At 53.8% G+C, this 15,656-nt stretch overlaps 2 protein-coding genes across 2 annotated transcripts; both read left to right on the top strand.

Moving 5' to 3' along the window:
* The first annotated feature begins 317 nt into the window (after positions 1-317).
* LOC118696125 (CD48 antigen-like) lies at positions 318-2,866 on the top strand. The gene is made up of 4 exons (XM_036398075.2): positions 318-453; positions 822-1,142; positions 1,559-1,813; positions 2,430-2,866. Exons 1-4 carry the CDS (start codon positions 375-377, stop codon positions 2,531-2,533), a joined length of 759 nt encoding a protein of 252 aa, XP_036253968.1. The 5' UTR covers positions 318-374; the 3' UTR covers positions 2,534-2,866.
* A 2,488-nt stretch (positions 2,867-5,354) lies between these two features.
* Positions 5,355-11,592, top strand: SLAMF1 (signaling lymphocytic activation molecule family member 1). The gene is made up of 7 exons (XM_036397659.1): positions 5,355-5,406; positions 6,958-7,278; positions 8,484-8,774; positions 9,870-9,980; positions 10,594-10,703; positions 11,306-11,452; positions 11,548-11,592. Exons 1-7 carry the CDS (start codon positions 5,355-5,357, stop codon positions 11,590-11,592), a joined length of 1,077 nt encoding a protein of 358 aa, XP_036253552.1.
* The last annotated feature ends 4,064 nt before the right edge of the window (positions 11,593-15,656 follow it).

The following is a 15,656-nucleotide window of genomic DNA, read 5'->3' as shown; positions in this document are numbered from 1 at the left end:
GATTTTGAGGGGTCCCAGATGGTTTTTGTTGAGGATTTGATGGATTCTGGGGGGGATCTGGGTAGGTTTTGTTGAGGATTGGAGGGGCTTTGGGGGATCCATGGGGCGCTGTGTCCCTGGCATCTCAGGGGCTGTGTGTGACACCCTTGTGACATCCTGTCACCATGCAGAGTGTGGTTTCGGGTCGAGAAGAGGAAGAGGAAGCTCCATGACGTGATCTCCCCGTTCCCCTTCAAGCCCTGGGTTCCGGGGGGTTCCTGGTGGGGTTCCAGCCTTGGGGTTCCTTGGGGAGCAGGGGGGTCCCACCTTGAGGAGGGTCCCACCCTGGGTGCAGCCGTGTCCCACCCTCGCTGAGGTGACGCTGGTGACGGAAGATGGCGCCGGGGCTGGCGCTGAACCTCCTCCTCCTCCTCCTCCTCCTCTTCCTCCGCTCCCTCCTCTTCGCCGTGCCAGGTACGGGGGGCCGGATGAGGGGCTGGGCTGGGCACTGAGTGGCTTTGGGGACTCTGGCCTGAACCCGTCCTGTCCCCACAAGGTGCCACCACCGGGTCCCTCCCCATGGGAGCCACCGCGCCCTGGGGGGATGGACTGTCCCACGTGGAGTCACAAAAAACCAGAAATTTTTGGGAATTTGGGGTGGGAAAATTCAAAATGCTGGTCCTGCCCCCTCTGCATGCAAAGGGCTCCAGAAAGGGAGGAGCTGTTTGAATTTAATTTTTAATATTTATTTGCTTTTTGAACGTGTCTGGAATTCCAGGTGGGATGAGACCTGGGGAAGGATGAGCAACCCAGCTCCACCGTCTCCGGTTTTTTTTTGGCAGCCCAGGCACAAGAGCCCCAACGCTTGGAGGTGACCGGAGCCGTGGGCGGGGTGGCGTTTCTGAACCCCCAAAGGCCCCAAAATCCCTCAAAATACTCCCAAATCCACTGGCGCTGGCAAAACCAGCTGAGGATCGCCATCCAGAAGAGGGGGGAGCTGCCCAGGTACCCCCAGAGGCGCTTCGAGGGGCGCCTGGAGCTCCAGGAGGACGGAGCCCTCAGAATGAGCAACCTGAGCCTCGAGGACAGCGGCGAGTACCAGCTGTACCTGGAGGATGACACGGGCAGGGAGAGCGTCCAGAGGGTCCTGCTGAGCGTCTACGGTGAGTCTGGGGACAGGGGATTGTCCCGGGGGGCGTTGGGGACGTTGTGATGGCCTGGGCATTGTCCCAGAGCCCCAGGAGGACGTTATGACATCCTGGGGATTGTCCCAGAGCTCCAGGAAGTCCAGCTGAGGGTCTACGATGAGTCTGGGGACAGGGAATTGTCCCAGAGCTCCATGGGTGGGCTGGGGACATTGTGACATCCTGGTTGTCCAAGAACCTCACGGGGACATTGTCCCAGAGCCCCAGGAGGACGTTATGACATCCTGGGGATTGTCCCAGAGCCCCACGGGGGGGACTGGGGACGTTGTGGTGTCCTGGGGATTGTCCCAGAGACCTCATGGGGGCATCATGACGTCCTGGACACCGTCCCAGAGCTCCGGGGGGACTTTGTGCCACCCTGGCCTCTCCTGCAGGCCTGGTCCCGAAGCCGCGCGTGACGGCCACCACCAGCGGTGACCCCCAGGTGTGCAACACCACCCTGAGCTGCTCCGTGGCCCTCCAAGGGGTCACCTACGAGTGGATCCCGCCCCAGAAGCCCCTGGCGAAGGAGGGCCCCGTCCTGGAGGTCTCCATCAACCCCGCGGTGGAAACCTACGTGTGCAAGGTCAGCAACCCCGTGTCCTCCAGCACCGCCTCGCTGACCTTCCGGCGGCCCTGCACCTGGACAGGTACGGCCAGGGCGGGCCTGGGCTTTGGGGTGTCCCCAGAGGGGTCTGGGGGGGATCTTTGGGGGGACTTTCAGAGCGATCCCGTAGAATTGTTGGGGTTGGGAAGGAGCTCCGAGGTCGTCGGTCCAATGTGGGACTGACCCCTCCTGACCACCCGGGGGGATCTCCAGGGGTTCCTCGGGCACCTCCAGGGATGGACACCCCAAACCTCCCTGAGCCCCTTCCAAGGCCTTTTCCCCATTTCCAGGAGGAATTTCCCCAAATTTCCCACCCCGAGCCTCCCCTGGCACAGCTCGAGGCCGTTCCTTTGTCCTGGTTTTGGATTCCGCCCCAGAATTGACTCCACTGTGGTGTTGGAAGATCCCTGAACCCCAAAACTGAGCCCAGAGGGGCTCTGGAGGTCCCTGAACTCCAAAAATGACCCCATGGTGTATTGGGGGGTCTCTGAACCCCAAAAATCAGTCTGGGAGGGCTCAGGGGGTCCCCGCGCCCCCTTAATGATCCCTGGGAGCAGATCCCAAGTGGGTCCGAGGGGTGGGGGATCCCTTTTCCCTCCTCCCGTGGGTTTGGGGGGTGGATTTGGGGACCACCCTGGAGCTCCTGGATCTGCCTCCAGATGAATCCTCCTCATCCTCCTCACCCGCGGCCTGCGCCACGCCCAGCGCCCTGGTGGCCCTGGGACACCTCGTCCTCCTCTTCCTCCTGCTCACCGTGGCTTGAGGAGCCCGCGGGTGGCGCCTCCGGTGACGTCCTCACCTTCCACCGCCACGGGACCAAGATCCAGACGGGGATCCCGAAATCCTCCGGGCGCGGGAAAACCGCGGGCGCGCGAGGGAACGGAGTCACCGGGACGGTTCAGTTTGGGGTCACTCTGGAAATCCTCCTCCCCCTCGTCCCAAAACCTGTGGGGAGGCCCAATCCGAGCCCTTCCCGGGCTTCCCTGGAATTCTGGGGGATCATTTTCTTGTTGTCATGGCATTTGGTACTCTCTGGGAGGGAGGGTTTGGGGTTGGTTTTGGATTTCCCAAATGCTTCATTGCACATTAAATTCTATGTCCTGGAGACCACATCTTTGGGATTTTTCTGGGTTTTTGTCTGGGCTGGAAAATTGGGGTTTTGGGGGGGATTTTTTGGCTTTTCTTGGCCATTTCCAGGTTGAAAATTTTCCTTTTGGGACCTGGGGGTTGAACTGGTGGAGAAATCCATGGAGAAATCCAGCCTGGCCATGGGAATTCCAGGTGGGATTTGTGCCTCTAAAATCCCACATCTTTGGGATTTTTCTGGACTTTTGTCTGGGCTGGGACATCCCACGGCTCAGGGATCGGGGGGTGATGGAAGAAGCTTGGAGATGTTTCCCCCCCAGCCCCATTTTTGGGGACAAAATCCCGTCCTCTGTCCCCCAGAGGAGGATCTGGCACCGGAGGGTGGGACACGGATCCAGCGGGGTGGGAAGAAATCTCGGGAATGACTGAGATGATCCCTCAGCCTCCAAAAAAACAAAAACCCTGGGAAAGTTTGGGACACTTCCAGCTCCACCAACCCAGCCCAGAAAAGGGGAAAATCCGGGGTTTCACCTCCATAAATCCCAAAAAGTTCCGCTTCGGGCAAAGATTCCCAAAGATTCCTTGGAATCATCCAAGGGTCAACGGGGACCTCCTTGGAAAATTCCGAGCGATTCCAGCCCCACCTGAGGAGCAGCTCGGGACAATTCCTGCTCTTTGGGTGATGATTTTAACACCAAAGTTGATTTTTCCAGTGATTTTAGCCCCTTGGAAATATTTTTCTGGGGTCTTGGTCCATTCCCTTGTGGAGATTTCGAGCTTTTATTCCACTAATAAAATCCAGCATATCCAAAAAAAACCTCTGGAAATTAATAAACATTGATCCTGCTGCTGAGTTTCCAGCCAGAAAATTCCAGGATGAGCTGATGGGGAGAAGAGAGGATTTGGGATCATCGTTTCCACTTAAAAGAGGTTTTTCCCTGCCATTTTTAGTTACTTGTTCCCAAAAATGTTTCCTGAAAGGAATTTTCCTCTGGATGATTTCACTTCATTAATTTTTCCCTGCCCGATGCCAGCCAAGCCCAGAGGGGGAAAATCGGGGTTTTGGGGGGGATTTTTTGGCTTTTCTTGGCCATTTCCAGGTTGAAAATTTTCCTTTTGGGACCTGGGGGTTGAACTGGTGGAGAAATCCATGGAGAAATCCAGCCTGGCCATGGGAATTCCAGGTGGGATTTGTGCCTCTAAAAACACCCCAAAACACCCCAAAATACCCTCAAAAACCCCAAAATAGCCCCAAACACCCCATAACCAATGACTCTGCCACCCCAAAATCCTCCCACGCTCCCATTCCAGAAGTTTCCAGGAGAACCACCGCTGTTTGTCCTGGATTAATTCATCCTGCGATTCCCCATCTGTATTTTTTCTGTAAAAGTCTGATTTTTGAGAAATGGTGGCTTTGGGGTTTTACCTATCAGGTGCTTTCTGAGCAAGGAAGGAGGAGGAGCCTCCCAGGAGGTTCCGGGTGGGTTTTTCTGGGTGGTTTTGGGGTTTTTTTGTCATTCAAAAATCATTTCCCGGCAGCAAAACCTCGGGGGAAACTCTGAGCTGGGCTTCCCTGGAAAGCAGCGGGATGTGACCCAATCCTGGGATTGGATTTGGGTTAAAATCCTGGAATTTTCATCCCTGGAGGTGTCCGTGGAACAGCAAGGTGGGAGCTGGTGGCATCTTGGATTGTTGGATCCTGGAGCTCTTCTCCAGCCTCAGGCATCCTGGAATTCCCTCTCCATCCACACCCTGAAAACCGGGACAAGCGGTGAAATTTGGAGAAAGAAAAAGGCAAAAACCTCGGATTTCAAAGCTGTTCCACCAAAACCAGTGGAGATTTTCCAGCAGCAGATCCATGACTGGGTTTTTTCCGGCCTTTCCCATCCATTCCACCAGGAAGGACCATCCCCATCCCCAGCTGATCCCAAATCCACCCAAATTCACCCGGATCGAGGATTTGGCTTCTCCCAGGTGAGTTTCTGGGGATCTCCCGTCCCTCTCCTCCTTCTGTGGCTCCCATGGAGCGCCAAGCTGGGATTTTCCCGGGAAATTTGGGGATTTCTCACCTTTCTGGGTGGTCCCACCCCTGGGGGGATGGAGCAGATTTTGGGATGCTCCGAGGAATCGCCCCCATCCCTTAGTGGGATCGCTTTGAAACTTCCCCCTCTCCAGAGCTGGAAAAATCCATTAAATTCCTCCAAAACCGGATTTTTCCTCTTTTTTTCAGAGCAGCCTGAGGACCCCTCAGCGGGATGATGGAATTCTGGCGGAAAAACCAAACCCATTTTCTGCTTTCTGCTGCTTTTTCCCTATTTCATCTCTGGGGCATGGGAGCATAACCCCACGCTTTGAATAATTTCCGAGCAAAGGGGATAAAAGGCAAAGTTTTGACTCAATCAGCCCCACAGAACAGGAAATGAGAGGCCTTGGGGTGAAGTTCTTCCTGTCAGCACCTGCCCCGAGCCCCGGAGCAGCGGAGGCTCCGTGATCCCGGGATGGGCTCCGGGGCCTGGCTCCGGCTGCTCCTCACCCTCGCAGCTCTTTGGGGTACGTGGGGTTTCCTCACGGATTTTTTGGGGGGGTTTTGGGTGGCTTTTTCTGGATTTTGGGGGTGGTTTTTTGGGGTGGGTCTGAAGGGGTTTGGGGCTTTGGGGTGGAGGTGCTCCGGGTGGGATGTGAGGAGCGTCCCCAGAAGTCCCCCGAAGGGAGGAGGGGATTCGAATGTGGTGGGAAAAAATCAGCTGGAAAAGTGAAGGATTTGGGTGAATTTTAACGGGGTTCTGAGAGCCCTGAGGGATTATTTCAGTGCCAGAGGGAGTTGGGATGTTCCAGAGGAAGATTCCTGGAGGATTGGCTCAGATCTCTGGGCTGGGAGATTCCCAAGGAATAAAATCATGGAATGGTTTGGGCTGGAAGGACCTTGACGATCGCCGGCTCCCAACCCTTTGCCATGGGACAATTTCCATGAAAATGGGGCCAATCCCTGGTTTTGGGGGGGTCTGGAGAGCCCCAGACTTCCAGCTGAAATTCCAGGTTCCACTATCAGGAGGCCGTTTCCCTTTTCCTTTTTCTTCCTTTTTTCTTCCTTTTTTCTTCCTTTTTTCTTCCTTTTTTCTTCCTTTTTTTTTTCTTCCTTTTTTCTTCCTTTTTTCTTCCTTTTTTCTTCCTTTCCTTTTTTCTCTCCTTTCTGGGCCAAAACCCATGGAAAAAAGGCTTTGGGAAAAGTGAGGGTGGCACAATGGGGGCCCTTCTCTGCTTTTGGGAGCTCCAGATTTGGCTCCTCCTCCTCCTCCTCCTCCTCCTCCTCCTCCTCCTCTCACAATTTCCTGCAAAAACAAAATTTGTTTACCCAGAAATGAGGGAAAATCTGAGTCAAGAAAAATCTAAATCAAGGAAATTCTGAATCATTGGCTTGGAATAAAAAACAACAAAGGGGTTTGGGGGGAAGAATTCTCCCACAGGAGTTCCGGGCTGTGGGAGATGAAACCCCTCAAATTTTTTCTCAAAAAAACCCAACCTGGGACCACCTCAGCCAGAAGGAAATGTGGGATTTGTACCCGAGCCCGCTCCCAGGCGGCTGCAATTCCCAAAATTCCAGGATGTTTGAAGTTGGGAAAGAGATTCCTTTGGATTTAGGGTCTCACCTTTCGATTTAGGGTCTCACCTTTGAATTTGGGGTCTCACCTTTGGTTTAGGGTCTCTCCTTTGGATTTGGGGTCTTTCCCTTTGGATTTGGGGTCTCACCTTTGATTTGGGGTCTCACCTTTGGTTTAGGGTCTCTCCTTTGGATTTGGGGTCTCTCCTTTGGATTTGGGGTCTCACCTTTGATTTGGGGTCTTTCCCTTTGGATTTAGGGTCTCTCCTTTGGATTTGGGGTCTTTCCCTTGGATTTGGGGTCTTTCCCTTGGATTTGGGGTCTTTCCCTTTGGATTTGAGGTCTCTCCCTTGGACCTGGAGGTTTCTCCCGTGGATCTGGGGTCCTGTGGCTCACCAGGCTGGATCCAGCGCCACCCCTGACCCGATCCCAGAGGATTCCTCCAGGACTGGGATGAGGATGATCCCCGGGAGCCTCAACCCTTCTCCCTCCCCTCTTCCCAGGGATCGGCGCCAGGGAAACGCAGCTGGGGGTTCTGGGGGAGGCGACGCAGCTGCGGGTGCCCCGCGAGCTGCAGAACCGCACCAAGAAATTCGGGGAAGCCTCCTGGAAAAAAATCACCGGGAAGCCGCTCAAGAAGAAACTCCTGCTGAGGGTTTCGGGCGGGAAGCCCTTGGAGTTCGAGCCGGGGCGGCTGCGCTTCCACAAGCAGAACTTTTCCCTGGAAATCCTCAACACCAGCCGGGACGACGGGCGGCTCTATGAGTACAGCGTCTACAAGGGCTCGGAGGAGGAGGTCTGGCAGATCCAGCTGGAAGTGCTTGGTAAAAAAATCCCCTGGGAATTGCCAAGATGGTGATCCCAGCTTTTTCCTGGGTGTTCCAGACTTTTCCTGCATGTTCCAGACCTTTCCTGCATGTTCCAGGCCTTTTCCTGCATGTTCCAGGCCTTTCCTGCGTGTTCCAGGCCTTTCCTGCATGTTCCAGGCCTTTTCCTGAGTGTTCCAGGCCTTTCCTGCATGTTCCAGGCCTTTCCTGAGTGCTCTAGGCCTTTCCTGCATGTTCCAGGCCTTTTCCTGCATGTTCCAGGCCTTTCCTGCGTGTTCCAGGCCTTTTCCTGCATGTTCCAGGCCTTTTCCTGAGTGTTCCAGGCCTTTCCTGCATGTTCCAGCCCTTTCCTGAGTGTTCCAGGCCTTTCCTGCATGTTCCAGGCCTTTTCCTGCATGTTCCAGGCCTTTCCTGCTTGTTCCAGGCCTTTCCTGAGTGTTCCAGGCCTTTCCTGAGTGCTCTAGGCCTTTCCTGAGTGTTCCAGGCCTTTCCTGCATGTTCCAGGCCTTTCCTGAGTGCTCTAGGCCTTTCCTGCATGTTCCAGGCCTTTTCCTGCATGTTCCAGGCCTTTCCTGAGTGTTCCAGGCCTTTCCTGCATGTTCCAGGCCTTTCCTGAGTGCTCTAGGCCTTTCCTGAGTGTTCCAGGCCTTTCCTGCATGTTCCAGGCCTTTCCTGAGTGCTCTAGGCCTTTCCTGCATGTTCCAGGCCTTTTCCTGAGTGTTCCAGGCCTTTCCTGCATGTTCCAGGCCCTTCCTGCATGCTCTAGGCCTTTCCTGCATGTTCCAGGCCTTTTCCTGAGTGTTCCAGGCCTTTCCTGCATGTTCCAGGCCTTTCCTGGATGTTCCAGACCTTTCCTGGATGCTTCAGGCCTTTCCTGGATGATTCTGACATTTTGGGAGCAGGTCTGGGAGGTGGGTGGTAATCAAGGGGGTGGGAAACACTCACTTTGATGTCCAAAAAATCCTGGAATTTCCATTTCTCCTTTTTCCAGAGCTGGAGCTCAATCCCAGCTTTTTTGCCGGAATCTCCTGGCTTTTTTTGTTGGACATTCCCAGCCTTTTCCTGGAATTTCCTGCTGTTTTCCGGATGTTCCTGGTTGTTTTTCCTGGGTGTTCTCAGCCTTTTGGGAGCAGGTCTGGGATGCAGGAGGTGGAAACCAGCGACCTCCAATTGCAAATCCCGGCATTCTCGTCTCTCCCCAGAGCGGGTGGCCGATCCCAGCATCCGGATCCTCACCCGGGAATTGTCCAACGGGAGCTGCCGGCTGGAGCTGAGCTGCTCCTCGGAGCGGGGGGACGAGGTTTCCTACAGCTGGGACAGCCAGGACAGCCGGGACAACGGCACTGGGGGGCTCTGCCAGGCCAACGGCAGCGTCCTGGCGCTCTCGTTCCCGCTGCGGAGCGCGGCCTTCGGCTGCGTCTGCACCGCCCAGAACCGCGTCAGCCGCGGCCGCGCCGCCTTCGACGCCGCCCAGTGCGGATCCCAGCACAGGGGTAGGTCCTGGGATCCCGGAATCCTGGAATCCTGGAACCCCAGAATCCTGGAATCCCGGAAGCCCGGAATTCCAGAAGGCCAGAATCCCAGAATCATGGAACCCTAGAATCCCGGAACCCCGGAATCCTGGAATTCTGGAATCCCAGAATCTTGGTACACTAGAATCCTGGAACCCCAGAATCCCAGAATTCTGGAATCCCAGAATCTTGGAACACTAGAATCCTGGGATTCTTCTGGAACCCTGGAATCCCAGAATCCCTGAATCTTGGAATTCCAGAATCATGGAATCCCAGAAGCCCGGAATTCCAGAACGCCAGAATCCCAGAACCATGCAGTCCTAGAATCCTCAGAACCCTGTAATCCTGGAATTCTGCAATCCCAGGATCATAGAACCCTGGAATCCTGGAATTCCAGAACCCCAGTACCCCAGAATCCCAGAATTCTGGAACCCCAGAACCCCAGAATCCTGGAATCCCGTAATCCTGGAACCCCAGAATCCCAGAATTCCAGAACCTCAGAATCCCAGGGTTGTGGGGTGGGAAGGAAGCTCTGGAGGTATCCAGATGGTGGGAACTTGGTGGATTTGGGCAGAAATTTGCGATATTTGTGGGGGAATTTGAGAGATTTCTATGGATATTTGAGATATTCCTATGGAGTAATGGGATCCCCCCTTTAGACAGGAGATTTTTACGGATATTGGAGATATTTCTATGAACATTCAAGATATTTCTGTCCCTCAAGCCCCCTTAAAGCCACCAGGGAGATTTTAGGGTTTTTTCTGATCCCACATCCAGCCTTCAGAGGGTTTTTAGCTCAAATAAGGCAAATAAAGAGAACCCAGAGCCATTTCCTGCCCTTTGCTTCCTGTTCAAATCAACCCCAAATCAGGTGACAGAGGTGACAAAATCAGCCTCCAAATCCGGTGACAAAGTGACAAAATTCAGACCCAAAATTAGGGTACAGTGGTGAGAAAAATCCACCCTAAAGTCAGGGGAGAAAGTGACAAAAATCAGCGCCCAAATCAGGTGACAGAGGTGACAAAGGGCTCTGGGTGACCCGGGGCCACCTCCCCTGAGTGTCCCCTCCTGTCCCAGATGTCCGTGGGGTGAGGAGAGAGCTCCTGGTCCCTCTGGTGCTCAGTGCCATCGTCATCATCCTCGCCATCATGGTCATTGTCACCTGCAGGGCCACCCGCTCGGCCAAATGTGAGTTTGGGGGGTCCTGGACCGGGTGGGGACCCCCAAAATTCCAGAGGTTGGGAAAGAATTCCGAGGTCATCGAGCCCAGGCTGTGACCGGTCTCCGTGCGGCCACCTGAGGGACAGGAGATGGGACTGGGATCACTGGGATCACTGGGATCGCTGGGATCACTGGGATCGCTGGGATCGCTGGGATCGCTGGGATCACTGGGATCCTCTCCCAGCTCAGCCCCGAGGGACCCAGGACGAGCTCCTGGCAGAGAAAATCCTGGAAGGAGAATTCCTGTGGGAGCTGGGGACGCTCAGCCTGGAGAAAAGGGGGATCCAGGGGCCATTTGGGATCAGCCAGGGGGGATTTGGGATCTGATCCCAGGGAACGGGAGCAGGACAAGAGGGAACGGCCTCGAGCCATGCCAGGGCTGGAAATTTGGGAAGATTCCCCCTGGAAAAGGGAAAAGGGCTTGGAAGGGGCTCAGGGAGCTTCAGAGTGTCCGAGGAATTCCTGGAGATTCCTTGGGATGACCAAGGGGGGAGCCGGACACCGCTCGCACTCGGAGGCCTTGGAATTCTTTTCCAACCTGGCTGATCCCGGGATTGTGTGACCCCTCCCCACCCCACAGGTGGCTCAGGCCCCTCCCAGGTCACCCCGGACCCCGCCCAGGTCACCCCAGACCCCGCCCAGGTCACCCCGGCCAGCGCCACCATCTACGCCCAGGTGCAGCGCGTGCAGGTGAGGGGGAAATGGGGAAAAAATGGGGAAAATGGGGGAAAAATGGGGGGAAATGGGGAAAAGGGGGGAAATGAGCAAAAGAGGGGAAAAATGGGGGGAAATGGGGAAAAAGGGGAAAAAGGGGGGAAATGGGGAAAAAGGGGGAAATGGGGAAAAGGGGGAAAAAGGGGGGAAAATGGGGAAAAGGGGGGAAAAAGGGGAGAGAAAGTATGGGGGAAAGGGCAAAGAAAAGGGGAAGAAAGGGAAAAGGGGAGGAAAATATAAAAAAGGGAGGAAGGGCAAAAAGGGGATTAAGGGAGGAAAAGGGGAAGAAAGGGGGAAAAGGGGGGAAAAGGGGGGAAAAGGAAAGGGCGCCATTGGGGGGGGGTCATCCATCCCTGCTGCCCAGCCCAGCGGGAATTTGGGAATCTCGGGGATAAAGCCGAGTGACGCAACTTGCCGAGTCCCCCGCGTCCCACGGGGGCTTTGGGGACAAACTCCGGGATTTTCCCCCTTTTCCGAGCCCCGCTGGGCACAGCCCCGGCAGGCAAAGGGGGCGGCAGGGCCGAGGCGGCCCCGTGGGGACCCGGGGGTCGCTGCCCACCCTTTGTCCCCTCCCTCAGAAGCCCAAAGGGGCCGCCCCCAGCGCCGCCCCCCCGTCCTGCACCACCATCTACGCCGCGGCCACCGGGCCACCCCCGGCCCCCGACGGAGCCCCCCGGTCCCCAGCCCGGTCCCCAACCCTGCGGGGACGCTCCCCGCTGTCCCAGGTAAGGGGGACTGTCCCCAACGCCCCCCCCGCGGGGCACCCCCGGCCCAGCCACCTCGCCGACCCCTTTGTGTCCCCGCTTTTGTCCCCTCCAAGGAGCCCACGACGGTTTATGCCAGCGTGACCCTTCCCGTGGCCTGAGCCTCCCTGGGATCCCTTCCTGGCTGGAATCGCCGCTGATCCCCAGAGGCATCCTTTGGGAATCCTGGGGGATCCTTTGAGAATCTCGGGGGAATCCTTTGGGGATCCCTGAGCAGCCCCAGAGCCTCCACGGGATCTGTTCCTGACTGGAATTGCCGCTGATCCTGGGGGAATCCTTTGGGGATCCCAGGGAATCCTTCAGGGATCCCTGAGCAGCCCCAGAGCCTCCACGGGATCCGTTCCATGCTGGAATCACCGCTGATCCTGGGGGAATCCTTTGGGGATCCCAGGGAATCCTTCAGGGATCCCTGAGCAGCCCCAGAGCCTCCACGGGATCCGTTCCTGACTGGAATTTCCGCTGATCCTGGGGGAATCCTTCGGGGATCCTGGGGGGATCCTTCGGGGATCCCTGACCAACTCCAGAGCCTCCCTGGGATCTGTTCCCGTCTGGAATCACGGCTGATCCTGGGGGAATCCTTTGGGAAGCCCCTGAGGATCCTTTGGGAACCCCCTGAGCATCCCCAGAGCCTCCCTGGGATCCGTTCCATGCTGGAATCACCGCTGATCCCGGGGGATCCTTTGGGAAGCCCCTGAGCACCCCCAGAGCAATCAGAGGGAGCTCTCCGCGGCGAGCGGCGTGGCCGGCGTGGCCGGAGCGGTGTGGGGCGGTCAAACGAGGGCTGGACGCAGGCAAGGAGCCTCCACGTGCTGCTCTGCAGTGCCTGGAGTTTGTTCTTTTCTCTCACTTGAGGGAGGATAAAAGCACGGAAAGGGCTCGTGTCTGGCCCGGATGGTCACCGACGGCTCTGCTGGTTGAGGTGAATCCCAGCCGTGGCAGAATCTTGTCCAGCCCCAGCCCAGCCCGCTGTGAAAAACGCCAGCCGGTTGTTTTCAACGTTGTAAAAGTTTAATAGTAATAAAATGGTTATAAAAATAGTAATACGATTGGAGTGATAGTAGTTTGGACAATTTGGATTAGGACAATATGAGACAACAAAAACAAAGAGTTAGGGACAGTCCAGGTACCTCTTTCTGGGCAAAATAAGCCCAAAAAAAGGACACAGATTAACAGAGGATTAACCCTTAAAAGCAATGGCCTGTTGCATATTCATGCACCTCATGCAGGATGCATAAATTCCATTCAAACACGGGATTCTGTCTGGTCACTGCCAATTTCTACCTCCGAATCCTGACAGCACCTTCGAGGCAGGAAGAAGTTCATTTCTCCTGATAATGGAGCAATAAATTCTTGTTCTCTGAAAGATCCAGGTGTCCTGTGGCCGCTATCTCAGTGCGAGTCCTTTCTTTAAAAAAAGAATCCTACATAGCATCGTTTCTATTTTAACAATTTTTTATAACCTAAAACTACATTTAACACACTACTTAAGAGAATTAATACAGCATCACTTTCTAACACAACACATACAATATTCATTTTCATATTTGCGAAAAGCCAACCATACAATACGTGCATTTTTCAGGCCCGGGCTGGTGGCAGGGCAGGGTTTGGGAGCAGCCAGATGTCAGAAATCACGGCCCCGTGGCAATGCCCTCCCTGCCTGGTGCCTGATGGCGGTGGGAGGTTTATGGTGGTTTCTTGTTGTGGTGGCCTCTGTTCTCCCTGTGCGAAACACGCCCACTCCCCGGTGAAAGTTTAAGAAGTTTAATAAAGGACAATAGGAGACAGGGACCACAGAGCAAAGGCTGTTACGGCATCAGCCAAGAGCACACTGTTATCCTCCGGGATACCCCGCAAATACCTTTTGATTACACCAGCCTGTTGCATATTCATAGACCCCGATGCATACCCATAAATTAGTTTACATTTTCCAGGAGCTGCTTTACGTGGCCTCTCCTGGGGTCTCCCTTTTTAGAGCGTGCATTTTCTTGGCTCTTTAGTCCATTCTTATCCCCTCCAGTTCCTGGGCCCTGGCCCGCTCTGCCTTCAGAGGGTGAGGGCCGATGGTTGGCGCATCTGTCCAGGTGTGCTCCTCCCGATGGTTGGCACATCTGTCCAGGTGCGCTCGTCCCGATGGTTGGCGCATCTGTCCAGGTGTGCTCATCCCGATGGTTGGCGCATCTGTCCAGATGTGCTCGTCCCGATGGTTGGCGCATCTGTCCAGGTGTGCTCCTCCCGATGGTTGGCACATCTGTCCAGGTGCGCTCGTCCCGATGGTTGGCGCATCTGTCCAGGTGTGCTCGTCCCGATGGTTGGCACATCTGTCCAGGTGTTCTCGTCCCGATGGTCGGCGCATCTGTCCAGGTGTGCTCGTCCCGCGTGCACTGGCTGTTATCCCGCCCAAGCAGGCACTTTAACGCAAGCACACTTGTATCAGCTATTTCCCTGAGCTTAATTAACAGCACAAACAAAAACACCTTTTTTGTTTTGTATATATCTTTATACAAATACGTATACATCTTTATAAAAAAGTTACATTAACATCACACATAAAGAATCCGTTTTAACATTTGCGAAAAGCCAATATTGTGTATCTGTAACATTAAAAGCCAATATTGTGTATCTATAACATTAACAGCCAATATTATATATCTATAACATTAAAAGCCAATATTATATATCTATAACATTATATTTACATATATAATTTGTATCTATGACATCCCCATAGCTCCCTTCCCCTGCCCTGGCACTGTTTAACATCACACATAAAGAATCCATTTTAACATTTGCAAAAAAACAATATTATGCATCTATAACATTAAAAGCCATTATTATATATCTATAATTATTTAAATTATAAATTATATAAATTAGATATATAAATTATATTATAATTATTTAAATTATTATATAAATCTATTATATTTACATATATAATTTGTATCTATGACATCTCCATAGTTCCCTTCCCCTGCCCTGGCACTGTTTAACATCACACATAAAGAATCCATTTTAACATTTGCAAAAAACCAATATTTGTATCGATAACATTAAAAGCCAGTATTGTGTATCGATAACATTAAAAGCCAATATTTGTATCTATAACATTAAAAGCCAATATTTGTATCGATAACATTAAAGGCAGATATTGTGTATCTATTACATTAAAAGCCAATATTTGTATCAATAACATTAAAAGCCGATATTGTGTATCTATTACATTAAAAGCCAATATTGTGTATCTATAACATTAAAAGCCAATATTTGTATTGGTAACATTAAAAGCCGATATTGTGTATCGATAACATTAAAAGCCAATATTTGTATCTATAACATTAAAAGCCAATATTTGTATTGGTAACATTAAAAGCCGATATTGTGTATCTATAACATTAAAAGCCAATATTTGTATCTATAACATTAAAAGCCGATATTGTGTATCGATAACATTAAAAGCCAATATTGTGTATCGATAACATTATGCACAGATATTTAATTCGTATCCATGGCACCCCCATAGCTCCGTTCCCTGCCCCGGCACTGCTGCCCCGGGACAGCCCGGGTTGCCCGGGGCGTGCGGGGAGAAGGCAGAGTTTGCCCTGTAACCTTTATCAGTCAATCCTGCAATCCAGGGGGCGCGGACTGAGGTAAAAGCACCTGATCTTGGCAAGCGAACAGAATCTTCTTGGTAAAGAAGATTCCTGCACCGCTGAGTAAGAATTTGCGGGTTTGGAGAGCGGCCAGGTAAGCGGAAAGGAAGCGGCTGGGCGCGGCCAATTATTCATTGACTGGGCTTGTAGCCCACTCGTCCCTTTCTCATCGCTTTGCTGTATTTTGTCAAAGTTTACCAAACTTCCAGAAGTTTGGAAAGTGGGTGTGGTTTCTCACAGGAGGCTCACGGATCTCGTCACTGCCAGGCGCGGACGAGGAGAGCAGCGGAGGAGGCAGGGCAGGCATGGCCCCGCTGGCCGGCAAGAGGTGAGAGAACCGGGGAGTCCGGAGTCCCCCCAAACCCGCAGCCGGCCCCTCTCCATCCCCCCGGGCGGGCGAAGCTCGGAGCGGCGGCCCCGGAGCGGCCGCTGAGGCGCGGGCTCCGCTCGGGGCTGGCGAGTGCCCGGCGGGGGCTTCCCCTGCTCCGGCTCCCCGCGGCTCCTTGGCGCCT

This window comes from Molothrus ater, chromosome 29 (genome assembly GCF_012460135.2).
Source record: "Molothrus ater isolate BHLD 08-10-18 breed brown headed cowbird chromosome 29, BPBGC_Mater_1.1, whole genome shotgun sequence".
NCBI classification, from domain to species: domain Eukaryota; kingdom Metazoa; phylum Chordata; class Aves; order Passeriformes; family Icteridae; genus Molothrus; species Molothrus ater.
Note: the sequence above shows the minus strand (reverse complement) of the source record. Positions and strands in the feature narration are given on the sequence as shown.